Raw genomic sequence first — 16,724 nt, forward strand, 5'->3', positions numbered from 1 at the left:
CTTCTGCACTGGACTGTAAACAGTTGATATGAGTAACCAAACTGTGGACTTTCTGAGGCACGTCTTAATTTTTGTTGATGTGAAAAGTCTTTATCAGTACTTCCTGTAAACTGTGGCTGACATCAAAAGTGACTCAGATTATTCAAGGTGACATACATCTGATTTGTTAAGAACACTGTAGTTATCATTGCTTATGTGCTGAGATATATTATCTCCAGCGCACGATTCAGTATATGACTGATGTTTCACTTTCTCCATTGGAAAGTGTGTCAGCGATGAAAGAGCAGATATCACTCAAACAGTAATATTTTATTTATTTATTATTATAGAAAAATAGTTTATATAAAAACAAATAAGTTATGAATTTCAGCAGCTGCATTGTATTTTTCCTCTATTATTACATCTCTTTATCACACTCTCTTTTTCTCTCATTCTCACACACACACACACACACACACACACACACACACACACACACACACACACACACACACACACACACACACACACACACTCTTGCTTGTGTTGGTCTTTTTACAGTCCTTGAAGATTTCCCACATATAGTTGTTGTAAATAAGTCCCAAATATCCTCCTCATCTGCCCTCACCTCAGAGTTTGGAGCATCTCAGTCCATCTGACAGCTGAGCTTGCTGAATTCATCTCAGTCTTTTTTGGACCTGTGACCTACTTTCCGTAGAACATCTCCAGGAGCACCTCCTCGATGTTGACGGTCCCTATGACAGGTCTGAAGAAGAGCTGAGCGACCACCGGCGGGCTGATGGCCCTCAGCATGGACAGAGCTATGAGCAGCTTGGCGAACCGCGTCGTGTCCTCACGGTGGATCAGCCGGACGTGCTCGTTCAGAGCCTGGTGCGCCTCTCGACGAAGCGACTGGATGTAGTGCAGACAGCGCAAACCCTCCAGATCTGAATAAAAAGATGGCGAGAAGGGAGATGAAAGTGAGAAAAAGTAAGTTCAGTATGGTTTTCAACATGCTGCAAATGTTTACAGGTTATTGCGTGCATGCCTTAGCAAATTGATGCACAACATATGCTTCTTTTCAATGAATATAGGGCAGAAATTTTCAAACAAACCAAACTTTTGATCCTTGATAGCTCATCAATAAACCAGTTTAAGTAACTGTAAGTAGCCTGTGTGATGCCTTGACAGATGGCACCTGTAAATCAGCTGTGTGCCACCTGCGTAAAATAACTTTAATAGAAAGCGTTGACCCACCTGGATTAAACAGCACAGCTCCCTTCAGGTACGCATACTCCTTCGTACTGATGTCTACACTCCAGCACTTCTTCAGGAACGCTTTGACGGCGTCGATATCCATGACCGAGACACCGGCTGCACCCCTGCTCTGGCCGGCCAGGACCTCGCTCTGCCTGTCCGGAACACCCGTGAGGATGCGCTGCAGCATGCTGGGCTCCACCGTCTCCGTGGTCTCAAAGTCCACTCGGTCTTGCGCGAGTCCCAGCACGAGCAGCGGCGCCCAGCCGCTCCGGATCAGCATCAGCTGGTCGTCCTCCGGCAGCTCACGAAAACACGGGACGTTTTTCACGAACCGCAGCGTCTTCACCAGAACCGCGGAAGCGGCTTTGCAGGTTACCTGCGGGGAGCGGAGGACACCTCTACGCCGCATCGAGCCGCAGGAGCACGGCTGCTGTCGGAGCTCCTGCAGCGAGGCTGAGCCGGAGGGGGGAGTCTTCTGGAACAAGTGTTGCAGTGTCTGTTGTTGGTTGTTGTTGTTGTTGTTGTTGTTGTTGTTGTTGTTGTTGTTGTTGTTGTTGTTGTTGTTGCTCTTCTGCGGTCACAAGGTTCTCACTCTTCAAAATGCTGTAGAGAATGCTGTTGTTGTTTCGGCTGCTGGCACCCCGACAGCGGCAGCCCTCCAGCGTGGCCATGACCGCTGGCCGCTCTACATGGGCCGGACCTCAGCGCGTCCCGCTGTCTCTCTGAAGTGCCGGAGGTCAGTGGCAGAGGTAGCGCTGTTTTCTTAGCCCCTGATAGCCCCGAGTGAAGGGCAGCACGTTTATATTAGCTCCCGTGTCTCCCCACGCTTTGAGAGCTTGTTCAGACTCTGCATATTCCGCCTCCCCAGGCTCAGACACCTCCTCTTTCTCCTCCTCCCTTTCTCATACTCAGAGCTCTCACATACTCAAGACACACTAGTGTAAAAAAAAAAAAAAAAAAAAAAGTCATTTTTGCAAGAATTCACGATGTACACTTGCAGCTTTAATCTATGAAATGTTAAGAAATATCTAAATAGAAGACTAATGACTGCATCATCTCATCCTCATGGCACAATTTGTTATAACATCAAAGTCAAAAAGCTACAGTGAGTTGGCCTGCTTAATTAAAAACACTATTTGTGAGAGTGAAGGAAAGGGGAAGAGACAGATAAGGAATCAGAAACTGGTTCTATTCTCAGCATTACCTTGACTCTCTGGCAGTGCGGTTTATCAGACAGGAGCCGGTAAAAAAAATATAGGCCAGAGATGAATCTGAAGGCTTAATTATTTTAGGGACAATTTATATGATTTTCCACTAGAAAGAAGTAGGAAGAGCAGAGCTGCGAAGGCCAGCCTCCAACCTTGACTCGGACACACTGATATTGATTTAACCGTGAAAACTGGGGCTGGTGAATTATGATGTCATGACTCAGTGCTCTCCTTGCTTCTGTCACTAAAGGAGGATGGGGAGCAGCGGGGGAGGAGGAGTGGAGGTCAGTGAGTGAGAGACTGAAAAGGACAGGTCGGGATAAAGCAGATGAATTAGAGGTTTATCTTAATTGCTCCTAAGAGGGATCACAGGTTAGGGTTGGCTGCTGCCCGAAAGGGGGGAAGAGGAAGGGGACTCGGGGGAAATCAGAAGTGATTACAGAGGAGGTTAAACAGGCAGAAACTATAAGCAAAGAAGTTCAGGTTGAGAAACACAATGGGAGAATGATGCAAAAGTAGCAGTTCTACTGTGGCCACCTAACAAATACCATGGCGTTGTCAAATGAGGGTCTTCACGGAAAGTTGTCTTTGGTGTGGAGAAAGGATGACATTGAGTGCATGGCTATATTCATGAAATCACTGTAAGCAGGACCACAGTGTCCCTTGCTCTGTTTCTTTTGAAGGACGCAGTCATGAATAGAGCCAGGATGAAAAACTTTTGCTGTAGTGCTACAACATTGTTCAGAGGCCGAATGTCTTTGTATTGATTTAGCTGAGAGAAAAAACAGAGAGATTTTTCACATGTTTATATCAAGGACACTGCAGGATAAACAGCCTTCACTCAGCCTGTCTCTTCTCCTGCTCAAGGCCCAGCCAGCGCAGGTTATAAAAATCCTTCCGTCTCAAGGAGAGATTACATTATGTCTTGTTGCAAAAGCACAGAGTTGAAAAGACAGCTACAGTGCTATGTCGCTCTTTGTCTTGCTCTCGGAGCCTCCCTTTCTTCCTTTGTTTATTTATCAGATTTGGACTTAAGTAGCTTCCCACTCCACCACGTTTTTCATCTGACAGAGTAAATCTGTCTTCAGTATTTCTTTAAAATCTTAAACCCCATTGACCCCGAGCTCATGATGAGCAACCAAATACTATTTGAAGCTATTGTGCATAATTTTAAATACAGTGATTGTCAGAAAGTACCAAAATATACCAAATATGTCAGTTTACATCAAAATTGTGCACATAAAATTCAGATTTACATTAAATTAAAGCAGAAGCTATAAAAAAACAAACAGTCTTGGATGTTTCAGTGTCAAGGTCACATAGCTTCAATAGCTGGAGCCTATGGAACATACAGTATATTCTGTCATAGTAATAAATGTTTTTTAACATTTTTTTACTGTATGAACAACTTTTGCATCTAAATAAATCAAAGGAAGACTGAAAACTATGAATAAAATGATTTTGTTTTTAAACCGAAGCTATACTCTTACAATTTTAGTATAGTTGGTTAGAAAAACAAGTCTGGTCTTACCAGACCCAAATTCATATTGAACTTGTGGCAACCAAACACTGATTCAACACCTTGATCATATTTCACACAGTATTACCCCAACCTCAGGCTGACACATAAACAGCCAAGCCTCTTGTCAATTGAATTAAATTAAGATGGATTACACAAGCGCATCATTTCCTATGAGTCCCTCATGCATTGTGGGTTGGAATGGTGGTTTATAAAATTTAACATAAAGAGACGTAACTGCAGAATCTATAGACCTATACATTAAATGATGATTGCTGGAAAATGTTGGCCATAAATAGTGTCAAACATTTAGTTTGATTTCATTAAGATTATAACTATAACATTATAACTGCAAGCAGCGGGAATATGCAGACCCTTGTGTGCTGCACGTCGGGGAGCCGGCGGCCCCGACCCGCTGGATCCCCGACATGCAGCGTGCCAGGGGCCGCATATAAATTTTTAATAATTAATTTTGTTCTCGATCTCGTTCCTTATTCTTCTTAAAAGAAAATTGGCTTTTATCGGCGGCTTTACATCTTCAAAAACTCATGAAAGTTGGGTACTGACGCATGTGCAAAGTTTCATGAGGTTTGGAGCATTGTTTGACCTTAAACATGAACTTCCTGTGTCACGGCGAAACATCAAACTTAACCACATCGCCCTGGCTATACTATATACACATTTAAAAAAAAAATTTAAAAAAAAATTATTATCACTTTTTGGAGTATGACCTTTTTCTGAACTGACATATGCCTCAAGTGGCGATCGAACCCAGTTACTTCTCACTGTGAGGGAATTGCTCTAACCACTGCACTACTGTCATTCATACTACAGCATGTTGTCCAAAATAAAAAAAATTAAAAAGGCATAATATCGCATTCAAATTTACTAATGGGATTATTATTTTGTATTAGGGTTTTTGTATTGTTGCTGACCTTTAGTTTGGTATCAGTATGACTGCATGTACGATGCAAACCCAAAAGCACTCTGTGGCTTACCCTTAGAGGGACTCGCCTTAGAAGGTCTAGCTCTCTGTGAACCACGTCCTCAGGGGGACTCGCCCACCGTGAATCGTGAACCATGTGTAATACCTTAGCGGGGCTCTAAACCGTGCCTCCATGAGGTCGTTTCCAGCTCTGAAGCAGCGTCGTAGACTATCTGGACTATCTCTGGCACCGGATAGTGGAGCTGTGGCAGAGAAAGTGTTTCACGGAGTTCACTCAGATTTTCCAGTGACTTAACCGACAGTCTGGTTAACTCAACAGGTAAAAAAAAGATTCTACCTCACCAAGGTTGCTATTAATGGTTCAGATTCCACCTTGGCCTGTTGATAGTGATTCAACTTTTAGTGAAGTTGAAACGTTTGGAGAAGTTGAACAAGCTTTGCATACGCTACACATTACAGGAAGATATTTAATATCACTGCAGACCCCCTTGAAAATACGTATATCTACTATCCAAAGAATGTCTGCAGCAATTTTGGTCGCATTTGAATTAATATTTATGGATGGTGGAGTTATAGGTTGCAGTGAGCCAAAGATTTGTCACAATGCTGTCTAATTCCTGGGAAGATAGATGGTGCAGTGTTTAGCACTCCTCCCTCTCAGCCAGAAAGTTAGGGGTTTGATCCCCTCCTTTGTCATGACTTAAAAAATATCACATCAGTTTTTGAACGAAATGCTATCGCATGACCTTTGGGTCACTTTTTGGCCACTACACCAAGGGCACACCGATCAACGAAAATGTATTATTCTGATAACTTGTTCTTAGTTTTCTGTGATGTGCAGCAGATTCTTTCTCTGGCCTGATGCCTGCTGATCCTGTGCCCAGTTTAAAATGTTTCAAGTTTCTCACAGCCCCACAACTTAACTTTTAGGACATGAAGACTCACAAAAGCACACCACTGTAAAAGGAGTTGTGTTTGTATACAGCTCTTAAACAGTATTTCAGCATAAATTATACCCAAGATTCCTCTAACTCAACTTAAATTTGCAAAACAAGAGTGTCTTTTCACACTTTAACAAAGAAAACAGTCTTCTCTTCCTCATGTCCCTTCTGCCAATAAATGGTCTGCTCTGAAATGTCGGTACACACATAATCCCAAAAGATCGGGATGTACAAAAAAAATTAAGTGTAGAAACAAAACCATTGTATGTCTTGTATGTACACACTTGTATGTCTCTGATCTGCACTTCTTAAACGAATTGCTGTGACACCCAGACGGTCCGAGTCAGACAGCATCAGCCACGACGCAGTTTTGTGTCTGGTGGTGAAATTTAGACCAAGGTCAGAACCAAAGGAGATATTTTCTCAGACGAGGTGCCTGGGAAAATGAAAGCGACATTCAAGAAATCAAGTTTAACGGAAAAATGAAGTCACAATAAAAGTAAATTCAAGGGGTTTTGTTGTCTTAGCATTTTATGATAAGTACTTCTTTCTTTTTTTTTTACTTGAGAGACCTCCTTTAATAAGAGAAATACAGTTATTAAAACAGTTCTAACTGAAGTCCTTACTGCCATTGGATTTCTCACACCCTCAGATGACCCGACTGAAGGACAAAATAATCTCTTTTGCTACTTTGCTTATTCTGTCACAACAAATAATATAAATTCTGAACCTTCTGAATATGTGCAGATTGTAAATATACAATATGTTTTCAATAAGTAATTATTATAATATGTTTTTGCAGGGGTAAGCACTTCCTAAACGGTGATCACACAAATGAAACTGAGGTTGCCGTGACCCAAGAAGACAGCTCTTTGGCACATTCAGCTGAGCCGGCCTTGAAACACAAGTGTGGAGAAAAACACAAGGTTTTTACCAAACACTTGGGGCTGAGACACCCACAGACGTTACAAGACAGGTCTCAGAAACTTTGTATGATTCAAGGCTTTGCATTAAATGGCTCCCCTGGAAAAGTCTTGTACCGCATTGTTTGTTGATTTGTTGGGCACTCTTCTGGCGGTTGCTATAGTGACTGCCTCCATTTTCTCTCTGTGGCTGCTCACATAAAGGACTGTGTCCTTGTCTCCATAATAGTTACAAATTGAATACTGCACTTTCCAAGGACTCATGTCACCAACTTACAACAGAGTGAAAGTCTATGAGCGTGTATGCGCGTGTGTGTGTTTGACACGACGAAAGAATATACATTGGCTTTAAATGTGCTGGAAAAATGAAAGGTAATATGTACAGATTGATATTTAACCTTGTCTTGTTTTTATGAAACTGAAAAAAATGAAGGAGCAAACAATGCAACTGTAAAAATGACTCAAACACTGAAATGAATGTGGAAAGATACAATGAAACACAAGAGAGATTAAAATAAACAAAATAAACGGGAACATTAAAAATCTAAAGATTAAGAAAGGACCTGGAGTTGGTAACATACGGGCAAAATTAAGGTAAGTCAAAACAATTTAGCCAAATGAGCCATTCAAACAATATCAAATTATTAGATATGTAACGTATCCCTAAAGGGGGAGTGTCAGCCCATTGCCTATTGAGCGAGGTGTCAGTCCATCTCTGAAAACATTTAGACTGTCTTGTGTAAATGTTGCTCAGCCCAAGTCCACTGGTTCCTCCTAAGATGTAAATCTTTAGAAAAACACACTCAAAGCCAAAACAGGTGCTTCAACTCACATTTATGCATGTAAAGCATGAGCGAGCCGTCGCACAGTTAGACAGCTGAATTAGTGGAAGCATCTTTGTCAGACAGTCACATCCTGTGTGAAAAGCATTTGAGCCTCTGAAGATTTGGGGATTTTTATGGCTGATGATATGAACAGAACTGACTTCAGGTGTTTTAATATGTCATTTTGATTAAAAGTCCACTTGTGAGTGTTTTTACACAGTTTTTAAACCACCGATTACAATCCTGCACAGTTTGCTCAGTTGTGATGAAGTAACCGTGTTTCCTTGAAGTTACTCCTGTCCCCTATTTTGCAGTTTTATAGTTAGTTGTGCGTAGTTAATAAAAAACCCACTCAGTGTTACACAAAGCCTCACTTTAAACAAATACAGCTTTGCTCATTGTTTACCTCAGCTACGAACCTCTCACTGAATTTGGGTAAACAGTACACACACACACACACGTAACACACGCTTGTGATAGGATGGTTCATAGTCTATTTGTCTCTCCTCTTGTAACAGTGTTCAAGGTTGGTGCATAAACACAAGGTCACTGTGATTACAACAAACAAAGCATCAGCTATTCTCGCCTTTAGGCCGGGCACAAAGGGTTTTGCCATTACAGCGTAAGTGATATAGTCTAACTATTTGGGATAAAGTGTGTTTTATTGTAACATGTTTATGTATTTATTTATTTAAGAGCTAACTTGGAAAAGTTTTTTTAAGAACATAGTTTTTCTTATCAGAATTTCTTGTCACATTTGCAAATTTTTATGCCAGTAAAATGTAAAAATACCAATTTTTTTAAATGATAGATGATTTGACAGGCTTTCAGACTGCAGAGAAATCAAAGACTATACCTCATCGCTATAGAAACAAGACCTCACACAAAAAATGCTTGTAGTTCAGTTTAATTTCCATTTGATGCCACATTGGCCTTCGACCTAACTACATTTCAGAGGGAAGCACTTTACATTTAATTAGATATAACATATATAATCATAATATGTTATGTATAATACATATTGTTATATTTTCTGTTGAGGGATTTGTGTGACCAACAACTACACCTTCAATGTGTGTGTTGAAATTAAAAAGAGGAGCAGCAGCTCTGTATCTGTGAGGTAGTCTTTAACTGAGATCCCAGCTATGGTTAGATACAAGGAGTGATGGAGCCACAGTGACATCCATCTGGGGCATGATGCCCCGCAAACTGCAAACTCAGGCCACTGCAGCCAAGTGTGGGAGTCTTGACATAGTCCAGATCACTTGACAAACAGCTGCAGACAAAAACAACCTGCATGTTAATTCTGTATTCCCATTCAAATACTATATATTTTTGGCCATGTTTTTCATAGATAAAATTACATGTGATCCATTTATTAGTATTGGTTCATTTATTTGATTTAAAGTCTAAAATCGCATAGTTTTCCACGCATCGGGGTTTGGAGATTATATTTATGGTTTGTACCATGTGGTTCAACCCACAGGTTACTCAGATCTTCTCAGTTCATCTCTATCAATTCCAAAGTCTCTGAGATCTGCTGTATAGGATTTTTGTCCAACACTTTGGTCAGTGCAGCACCAGCCTTGCTCTCATCAAAGGACTCATTTGAACGTTGACCCAGTAATAAGGCTGACTGCTGGCAGCAGTCACTTGAAGGACTGTTTATTATTTGATCTTAGCGATTTAAACATTAAAACACGTAATTAATTTAGAGGACCTTTAGACATTAAAATCCTCAATTTCTGTTTATTTATAGTGTAACATTGCCCAAACAGTTGCTGCACACTTTACAGACTGAATGATGGCACAGAAAAAGACACATACAAACATCATTTGTGCTAAAAAAAAAAAAAAAAAAAAAAATTGCTGGGAGGAGGTTTACCACTAAAGTGCTTTCTGCATCATTAGTTAGGAGCCATTTTTTACCTTAAACTGATTGTATCCTCAAGAATGTCAGAAAATTAGACTAGAACCCCTTAAGAGACACAATATATTGAGGGTATCAGACAAAAAAATGTTGGTGGCTGAGCCACTCTGTTACTGTTATTGGTGATTTAGTATAAAGGTTAAAGCTGCATCCCAGAAACACTTATGCAGACATACCCTGCAGTAAGCACGTATGTTTAGAGAGCACTGATGGATTTTAAGGTCAATTGCAGCAGAAACAATGACACCGGTATACAGTGAACCCTCGCTATAACGCAGTTCACCTTTCACGGTCTCGCTGCTTCACGGATTTGCATCGTGCATTGAAATCACATTACGACTATATGTAACGTAGATATATTTAATGTCCAGTTCTATCTATTTCAATTGTAAAATAAAGGTTACTACTTCACGGATTTCGCCTATCACGGTTTCTATTTGGAACGTAACCCCCGCGAAAAACGAGGGTTCACTGTATTATCAACTTTTAAACAGAGCTGTAGCCAGCTCTAGGCAGAGAAAAATGCCAAAATATGAAAATACAGCCCTCCTCTTGCTACTCCTCCACCCTGCCTTCTCTGCCCCAACCACCTCCCGCCAGATAAGCACTGGCATATGCACTCGCTTCGATCCTGAAGTTCTCTCCAGCTCTGACACACTTCAGGACAAATCCCAGAAGGCCATTGCATCTGTGGACCAATGGACTGTCAAAAAATCCATGAAGTTTTTATTGTCCCCGTCTTTCTCTTTCCGGCCCTCTATGTGCCAGTTATTTGGGGTTCGCTTGAGAGCGTATTTTCTTTCTCAGTTCACCCCTGATTGCTTTTACTGTCAGACCTTCTTTTAGACTCTATTTTTGATTAGTCCATCTGCCTTCTCTTGGGGTTGCTTTGCAGGGTTGCCAGATGTTGGAAGATCCAATTTTGCTCCATGATTTTCTGCCATTAAATCAGTCTTAATATCTGAAGGGATGTGACTGCAGATCTGCATCTTTTAGAACAGCCAATACAAAGACCCTTTCTCTAAAGTGACCCTTGATTGACCTAAAGTACAGCCTAAATATTATAAAGCCTGAATACACAGTGAAAAGGAGCACTGTGTAGAGGCCTAGTGTTCTCTTTACAACATGCTGAAAGTTATTATGGAATTGTTGCACAATGATGACAAAAACAACAGCCCACCCCTGCTTTAAATCAATATGGCTAGCGTATTTGCAAGCGGTCACCTTTTCACACATCCAATATTGACTCACCTCTTAGCTCTGATTTTGGGATCTCTTCCAACCCTTTAGAAAACTGTGTGGCTCCTTAACATGTTAGCTTTGTCTGCCTGCTGTGTAATGCTTTACAGGTAGACGATTGTCAATTTATCAGCTTGTCCACTAAAATCAGCTTCCAGCTGTGATTGAGAAGGACGGTCATGAGAACGATGATTGAGAGCCAAAACTGTAAAGTTGTGGAACTTAAAGCCAAAACAATGAGCTGAATGACACTAAAATACTCAATCGAGCTGAGGGGAACTTCAGACAGGGGTCATAATTCTCTGTGGGATCATCACTCTAAATGACTCCTTTCACATTTTATTGTCATTTGAATCATTACTAACATAAAAATATGAATTATAACAACTTTAAATTAAATATTAGAAAAGAACAAAAAACAGCAACACACAGAAGTTTGATTTTAAGGATTAAAAATAAGTCCTTCCTTCCGGTAATAAGTCCTTCCTTCCGGTAATATACAAATGCCCAAAAAATATACAAATGCCAAAAAACAACAAGCTTCAATGAGTGCCAGTAACATGAGAGACGGAGCAAGAGACCGTGCAGAGAGAGGACGCTGCAGTTGTAATGTCCTTGTTGTGGATAAATTGTGTGTTGAACATTTGCCACTGGGATGTGAGCTAATTAGCCAAGGTTGAGTGGAACCCTGGGGGGTGGAGGGAGTTGTGGTGGGTTGACATGTAGGGAGGGAGGAGGAGAGGGGGGAGAGGCTGCCAAGGTCAAACCCATGAGGGTACATCTGCTACCAAGTCCATATGACACAATAGTCCCCCAGTGCCCTCCTGAAGGGTTCATTTCATTCAGCCTCCACTTAAGACCGTCTTCACGCTGCGTTCACTGTCTCAACATGTCACAGAGGTTGACCGCACAGGAAGTATCATAACATCAGAGATAACAGCAATTTAAATGCAGATTGCCTTACCTGACTCCTGTATATCCCAACTACCTGCCTTCGTCCCTCTTTCCCGCACTTGTCCTTTCTTTCCATCTCTGCTTGTCTCTGCTAATCTATTTATCTTCTTTCAATAGATGTCACACGATGAAATAATGTACCTTTTTTGTATGTATAGCCTATGCTGAAAACACAGGTAAGACAGGCATGCATAAGTGTGTGGGTGTGTGTAATGCTACTGAGTGAAATATGAAATACTGTAGCCATAGAGCAATAATTTATGTCTCTCCTATCTCATTCTTTATTGGTCTCTGTGACTACAGTATGAATATTTTTGCCTTACAGCATATTGAGGACAGGGTCATGTTTGCATAAGGAGGTAAATTATGACACAAATAACAATGTCGGTGAGCCAGGAAGAGATGTGGGGGGAGAGGTTGAATGGAACACAAGGAAGAGCTCACATGTGAGAAAGCAAGTGAAGCGACATTGAGAGGTGAAACACACCTGTAAAAAAACATTAAAAAGTTTGACTGGTTTCTTTTTTTGAGAGATAGCATGCATAGTTGTCATTCCCATTTCCCCAAATTCTCATTAAATTTGTCAGTGAGGTATTCTGCATTTGAAACATACACACCTTGAACAATAACAAAGACATTTTCAAATTTCTGTGAGGGATTCGTCAGTAGGCAATGAGTCATGCTGTCTGACTTTGACATTTTGCGATTAAAGATCCAGAAGGCCTTGAAAATGCTGTTTTTCCCATCTTTTGATATTCCAAACGGAAAGTATTCAACTTTCTGCTTTTTTGAAGAGCTGTGAAATAACTAATCTTCTGAAACCTCAGAAATCACAACCAGACCATTATTTTTTTATACAATTTTATACAGCACTTCTACCTCCCACATATCAGAGGACAATGTCATTTCTTCAACTTTTCTTGACCTTTTCCGTCTCTCATTTTTAAAGCTTTTCCAGTCACTTTGCAGATAGAGATTTTTTTTGTACAGTTGTAAATCAAACCAGCAGAAGAGTATCTAAGGTAGTTTAAATTAGCTCCACCTCAACAAAATGCTGTCTACGCCTCAGCCAACCTAGTCTCACCTCAAAATGTGTAATATCTTGGTCCACAGTGCAAAACGTATAACCAACAAAAGTTCAATCAGCACAAGTTAAGTCACAGAGGTGTGCATATAAATAAAAGACGGGACACATATAGCCTATTAAACCAACAAGAGGAGCAAACAAGTAAAGTACCTTTGGTCTCATGTAAGTAAATTAATTTGTGATTCTAAATTGTCCATAGGTGTGAATGTCTTTCTGTGGTAGCCTTGTGAGGGACTGGTGACCTGTCCAGGGTGTAACCCGGTCGACTGGGACAGGCTCCAGGCCCCCCCATGATCCTGTTCAGGATAAAGTGGTATACGGATGGAATTTAATGTTTTTGGCACCGACTTTCTATCTGATCTGAAGTGTGCTGCAACTATTTAAGATTCACAACAGTGGAAAAGTGGGGGTGACTTTTACAGAGGTACTTTACATTTGGTAAGTTATTATTATTTTATATATTATGAGGAATTTTTTTTTAATTTTTTTTTATTGAGCTATGATGTATTGCTTGAATTTGCTTAAGCAGGCCTTATATGGGGATTTTTATCTCGGCATTGTCTCGGTTTCCGTCCAGTCACCTAGCAACGCTGCCCTGACCCCTGCCTCCGTCGCCCCCTCCCCCTCCCTCCCCCCTCTTCCCACCCGCCCTCATGTGCATACACGAAAAAAAGTTTGATAGCAGCGTTTGGTAAGTGACACATATCCGAAGTATTTACGTTTTCACTCGACGGCTAAACTGTACTTACCCTCGTGTGTCTCCATCCCTGGTGTACTGGTTTGGCAGGTTGTTTTTTTTTATAGAGGTTTCTTGTGTTCATTCATGAACGTGATGGCATAATGGGAATAAAGCTACATTTTTCCATATAGACAACAATGAACAAAACATGTTAACTAACTTGTTAAGCTATACAGCCTGGCCATGGATTATTGATAATTATAGTAATAACTGCATGTATAGAGGGGAAGAAATTATTCTGCTTGTCATATAAATATTAGACTCAACTCTACACCTGTTACAGGTGAGTGCTTTTAATTTTAAGAAAATAGAGGCACGTAAAAAATAAAAATAAACTGCATATATGCCAGAAATTATCCAGAAAACCTACCAAGCTATGGCAAGCAAAAAAAACAATTGATTTTCAAACTGAAATTTATGTGGCCGTCGCTGAATAAAGATACTTACGTGAGGCTTTAGAGCCATTTTTCATTCTTCTAGTCCTTCCCTCCTCACCTGTTATCCGATATTAATACTATAATAATAAAGGAAAAAAAATAAACAGTCAGAAATCACCTGCTCCAGTTTTGTGATTGGCTGGAATTGTGGGAAGTTATAACACTGTCAAAATGAGCGAGTGCACAGAGCAGAGATACCGAGAGCAAGGCAAGTGCTGAGCGAGAGTCCCAAGGATCTGCATACACACAGGCAGGGACATTGATAAGATGAAAGAGGTTATCATTATGCACTTATGTGAATAACAGGAAACCCAAGTAATAAATAGGTGACCTTTAAATAGTTTAAAAGTCCAAATATAGGAATTTCTGTGGAAACATATTTAGCTATTTTGGATTTGTCTTACTTACTTACGTGGAAGTAATATTATATCACTCAAGCCAAGATACCTAGTTTTGCCCTTATATTTTGGCACTTCACATATTGTCACATGCCTGCTGAGATGATAATGTAATGTAATTATGCTTTATATGGGGAGGTACTTGGGTGTTATCTGAAATGTATCCAACATTGTGAACAATTGACAAACTTTGTATTGTTTTCTTCAACCAGACTGTGTAACCATATGTTGGAGAGATGACAGTTGGCCTTCTGGAGCTACTGGAAGAGCCTGGAACAGATGAAGTTGCTGTCCTGTTGGTGGATGCAGCAGTCCTTGATGTTTGGCCGACTCTACGCTCTCAACAGTGGATATCCCAAGAACTGAAGGTACACATTTAAGGCAGTTTCCTTGGTGTTGGAGAAACACGCTTCGCTTAAATTCAGATGCTGAGTACAAAACTCTTGCAAAGACTTTTAAACTGAAACGGAGTGAAACTACTAAAGGCTCAAAGAAAAACAGACATGCTGCATATTGTGTCTCATGAGACAGGAAAACTGTAGAAGTAAAAGACGTTCTCCATTTTAATTTTTTTTTTTGCTGTGACTGGTTGACCTGAACGAGGTTGTTTTTGCGTTTTATTTTTTTTGTGTCTTCTGATATTATAGTAATGCATTCCACAATAAAAATGTATTTACATTCTTCAAAGTAAGGCATAAGCATACTGATTTGGTAACGGGGCTGTAACGGTCACAGTTTTGTACGGTCGAGAAGACAAGAAATGCATACATTTTAATGTATTTACAAAAAATAAAAACATTCAAAAGTGTCTAATTGGCCATAACTCTTACTTTAAACCACAAATACTTCATACTGCCAATAAGAAAACATCTATTTACGCTGAAGTATAAATTAAACAAAAGGTAATTGAGATGAGTGTAACATATTCACAGCTGACATAAATGAACCATGAAGATGTGGCAGAATTTCACCTTGGAACCATACAAGTAATGGTACTTTTTTTCTCTCTCTGTCAATACTGACGACACGGCCGTCTTGTTTGAATAAACTTGAATCCATCAATGGATAAAAGCAAGCAGGAGCTTGGTGCTTATGTGCATTGTTGGCCCACATAGTGACTGGCTACATAATGAGCAGAGACGTTGACAGAATGGCGGAGCAGGAAGGCCGATTAAAACATATAATGCAGGTTGACCGTGTTTAATCAAAATTGTAATGTTTGCCCAGCTGTAAAGCGTAACCCTTTTAGCATACTATGTCTGATGGATAACAACTGCCAAAACCTTGTTGTGTTTGATTTAAACATTTTCCTTTCTGGGATTGGAGTACATCGACATAGATAGACTTCTTACAATAACTGTTTGCATCACAGGGAGTACTGAGGAAATTTCATCACATTGCGAACTGACGGTTGAGGACAAATATTCCAATTGTTAGACCCCCCATTTTGTGCTGATACTCGTACAGGGGAAGTTTAAATTAGTTCAATATCCAGTTATTTGCGGACAGCTGACACAGTTCCCTTCATGGTTAACGTCTGTATGTCTTGTCAAATATTGTAAGGCATGTTGTTACAATTCTTTAGTCTTGCTAATAAGTTTAGACTCTAGTAACCTTGAGGTTAGATGACTTTCCAGTTGTCATTTTGCATCTTTTTATGGTGATTTTACAACTCTTTGTGGTTGTTTAACAACTCTTGCATCTCTTCATGGTAATTTTACATGTTTTTTTTGGTCATTTTATGTTTTTGGTCATTTTACATCTTGATTTTATATCTTTTTTGGGCTGTTTTGCATCTCTTAGTTGTTGTTTTTTGCATCTCTGCGGTTGTTTTACATCTTTGTGTTCATTTTTCTATCTTTTTGGGGATGTTTGGCATGTCGTTTGTTATTTTGCGTCTCTGTGGTGATTTCTTTGCGTTAATAATACAACTCTTTGTGCTCGTTTTGCATCTCTTTGGTTGTTTTACATGCATTTGTGGTTTAGGAACTAAAACTACATGCGTAGGCATCTCACCAATTTAGAGTTTTTGTTGGAAACTAACTCAGTTTTGGGTTTTAGATGTATATAGATAGCTATTACACATTTTGCTATGAGACTGGGCTACCTTAGCCATGTATCTTTTTTTTTTTTTAAAGCTTCCTACTGTTACTGTGCTTTAACAGGGCCTGCACACACTAAGGGGTCTAATCTTCACCTGGTTTGTGTATTCAGGCCCATTGATCAGCAATAGTTAATGCCAAAAAAACTGTGATATCTAATCATAAATGCTAACTTTTTTTATACTTAAGCCCGGAGGTGGGTACTAATGAGTGGTGGTTATTGTGGTACAAATTGTAC

General features: G+C 40.1%; 1 protein-coding gene across 1 annotated transcript; it reads right to left on the reverse strand.

Annotated features, from left to right (window-relative positions):
• Window positions 1–312: 312 nt before the first annotated feature.
• On the reverse strand, window positions 313–2,137 carry LOC138625844 (nuclear receptor subfamily 0 group B member 1-like). The gene is given in 3 exon segments (XM_069707069.1): window positions 313–926; window positions 1,237–1,744; window positions 1,746–2,137. Coding segments are annotated over 3 exon segments (915 nt in total). The 5' UTR covers window positions 1,911–2,137; the 3' UTR covers window positions 313–684.
• Window positions 2,138–16,724: the final 14,587 nt, after the last annotated feature.

The sequence above is a fragment of the Brachyistius frenatus genome, unplaced genomic scaffold, assembly GCF_029030835.1.
Source record: "Brachyistius frenatus isolate BFR_SWC_R1_liver_20210118 unplaced genomic scaffold, ASM2903083v1 Contig_66, whole genome shotgun sequence".
Classification (NCBI taxonomy): domain Eukaryota; kingdom Metazoa; phylum Chordata; class Actinopteri; family Embiotocidae; genus Brachyistius; species Brachyistius frenatus.